Below are 1,292 nucleotides of genomic sequence, written 5' to 3'. Positions count from 1 at the left end.
TGCTGGGAATGCCTTCCCAAGAGGAGGAGAAATGCTGGGAATGCCTTCCCAAGAGAGGAAATGCTGGGAATGCCTTCCCAAGAAGGGAAGAGCTGGGAATGCCATCCCAGGAGGCATTTCCCACTGGTTGTACAAAATGCTGCACACACACAGCAGAGAGCTGTTCCTTCTGGCAGGAGCAGGGACAGAGCTGCCGTGTTCTCTGCTGGATGGCAGGAGAGCTGGGAAAGGGGATGAGAGACTGAAAACTGCATGTAAAGAGTACCTGTAACTCACAAAATGAGCCCTTTATGAGCCTCTTTCCTTTTTACATTTTCCCTTTTCCCTTCTCCCTTCCCCCTTCCTTTGCTTTTCTTCCTTTTTCCTTCTCTCCCCACGGCCATCTCCCATCCCAGGAAGGAGAAGCTGAGTCCCACATGTCTGAGGGGCAGACTGGGCTGGGTCCAGAGTCTGTCCCAGTTCCAGTGCCCCATGGAATGAAGGCAATCTGCAGTATTCTCCCTTTGGATGGAGTTTTCGGGGCTGTCCCATTCAGAAAGCTCAGCACACAACCCCTCCACCGCTCCTGTTGCCTTTCAGGGTCAGMCGTTCCTCACAAACTCCTCACCCGACCAGGGACAAGCTCGAGCTGACAGCTTTATATTGTTTTTGATTAGCAAATTCTGGAATTAGAAGCCATGCTCTATGATGCCCTGCAGCAAGAAGCTGGAGCCAAAATTTCCGAACTTCTTTCAGAAGAGGAGAAGGAGAAGCTGAAGAGCGCCGTGGAGCAATGGAAGCGGCAGGTGATGAGTGAGCTGCGGGAGAGGGACGCCCAAATCCTGCGGGAAAGGATGGAGCTGGTCCAGCACGCACAGCAGGTGGGCACGGGGCAGGCTTTGGGGGCACCTTGTGAGCACAGCCCCACTCCTGGAGCTGCTCCAGGAGTTTCCTGGCCGTGGATAACCCTGCACACAGAGCACCGTGCCTTTCCTGCCTTTGTCACACACAGTGACAGTCACAGAGCACTCACCTACAGCCYCACACCCCGGTTATTCTTGCTAGAAGCACAGCACATAGAATTTATACCCCCCAACTAATGCATCTTCTGGGTACGTCTGTATTTGGTTGGTTAATAAATATCTTTTTATTTGAAATCTGACAGAGAATTAAAGAGCTAGAAGAAAGAATTGAAGCCCAAAAAAGACAAATAAAAGAGTTAGAGGAAAAGGTAAGGTCATGCAGACGGAAGAGCTGCTGTGTGTGCACATGACCATTCTCCATTTCCCCGGGGCCAAGGAAACAACCTCAGA

At 51.4% G+C, this 1,292-nt stretch overlaps 1 protein-coding gene across 1 annotated transcript in view; it reads left to right on the top strand.

Moving 5' to 3' along the window:
- Positions 1-1,292, top strand: part of JAKMIP3 (Janus kinase and microtubule interacting protein 3) — a 43,616-nt gene that overhangs the window by 38,934 nt on the left and 3,390 nt on the right. The window contains exons 20-21 of the mRNA XM_057385005.1: positions 657-860; positions 1,145-1,210. Of these exons, the coding sequence (XP_057240988.1) occupies positions 657-860; positions 1,145-1,210 (270 nt within the window). The remainder of the gene's footprint in view (positions 1-656; positions 861-1,144; positions 1,211-1,292) is intronic.

This window comes from Malurus melanocephalus, unplaced genomic scaffold (assembly GCF_030028575.1).
Source record: "Malurus melanocephalus ecotype Western Australia unplaced genomic scaffold, MMel_1.1 scaffold_770, whole genome shotgun sequence".
Taxonomy (NCBI): Eukaryota; Metazoa; Chordata; class Aves; order Passeriformes; family Maluridae; genus Malurus; species Malurus melanocephalus.
This window is presented reverse-complemented; position numbering and strand designations above follow the sequence as displayed.